This window comes from Charadrius vociferus, unplaced genomic scaffold (genome assembly GCF_000708025.1).
Source record: "Charadrius vociferus isolate BGI_N301 unplaced genomic scaffold, ASM70802v2 scaffold3190, whole genome shotgun sequence".
Classification (NCBI taxonomy): Eukaryota; Metazoa; Chordata; class Aves; order Charadriiformes; family Charadriidae; genus Charadrius; species Charadrius vociferus.
Window position 1 is genome coordinate 6,437 of NW_009646471.1, and position 423 is coordinate 6,859.

The 423-nt window shown below is 63.1% G+C and overlaps 1 protein-coding gene across 1 annotated transcript in view; it reads right to left on the reverse strand.

The window, feature by feature from the left end:
* Positions 1-225, reverse strand: part of SLC15A3 (solute carrier family 15 (oligopeptide transporter), member 3) — a gene marked incomplete at its 3' end in the record, with an annotated part of 6,262 nt that extends 6,037 nt beyond the window's left edge. Inside the window, exon 1 of the mRNA XM_009882866.1 lies at positions 203-225. Coding sequence (XP_009881168.1) covers positions 203-225 — 23 coding nt within the window. The remainder of the gene's footprint in view (positions 1-202) is intronic.
* Between the last annotated feature and the right edge of the window lie 198 nt (positions 226-423).

Here is a 423-nt window from a genome sequence, read left to right on the forward strand (position 1 = left end):
TCCGATCGATAGCCCTCGTTTCCGCTAACGGCTCCTTCCCACGCCTTCGCCGACACGCCGCCGGCTGCCTCCGGGCTCCGGGCACGGCGCTTCCCAACACCGGCACCCCACCGAGCACCTCTTCCCCACCACATTCCCCCTTCTCCCGCGCTCATCCTTTCCCTTTGCCTTCAATATTTTGGGACACTGAGCCAGAACCCACCGGTTGAGGTGGTGGTTCCCCATGGAGGCCACCGGCTCCCCAAGGACACCCACCCAACGCACCCCACCACCACCACCACCACCCCCAAAACCAGCTATAGGCGCCTCTCGCAGCGGTCGAAGGGCGAAGGTGGGAGCGGGATGGCTCCGCACGGCGGGGCTGACGTAGCGTTGGCAAAAATTGCCCTTTTTTGGTCAGAAATCATTACGGCGATTATTGCG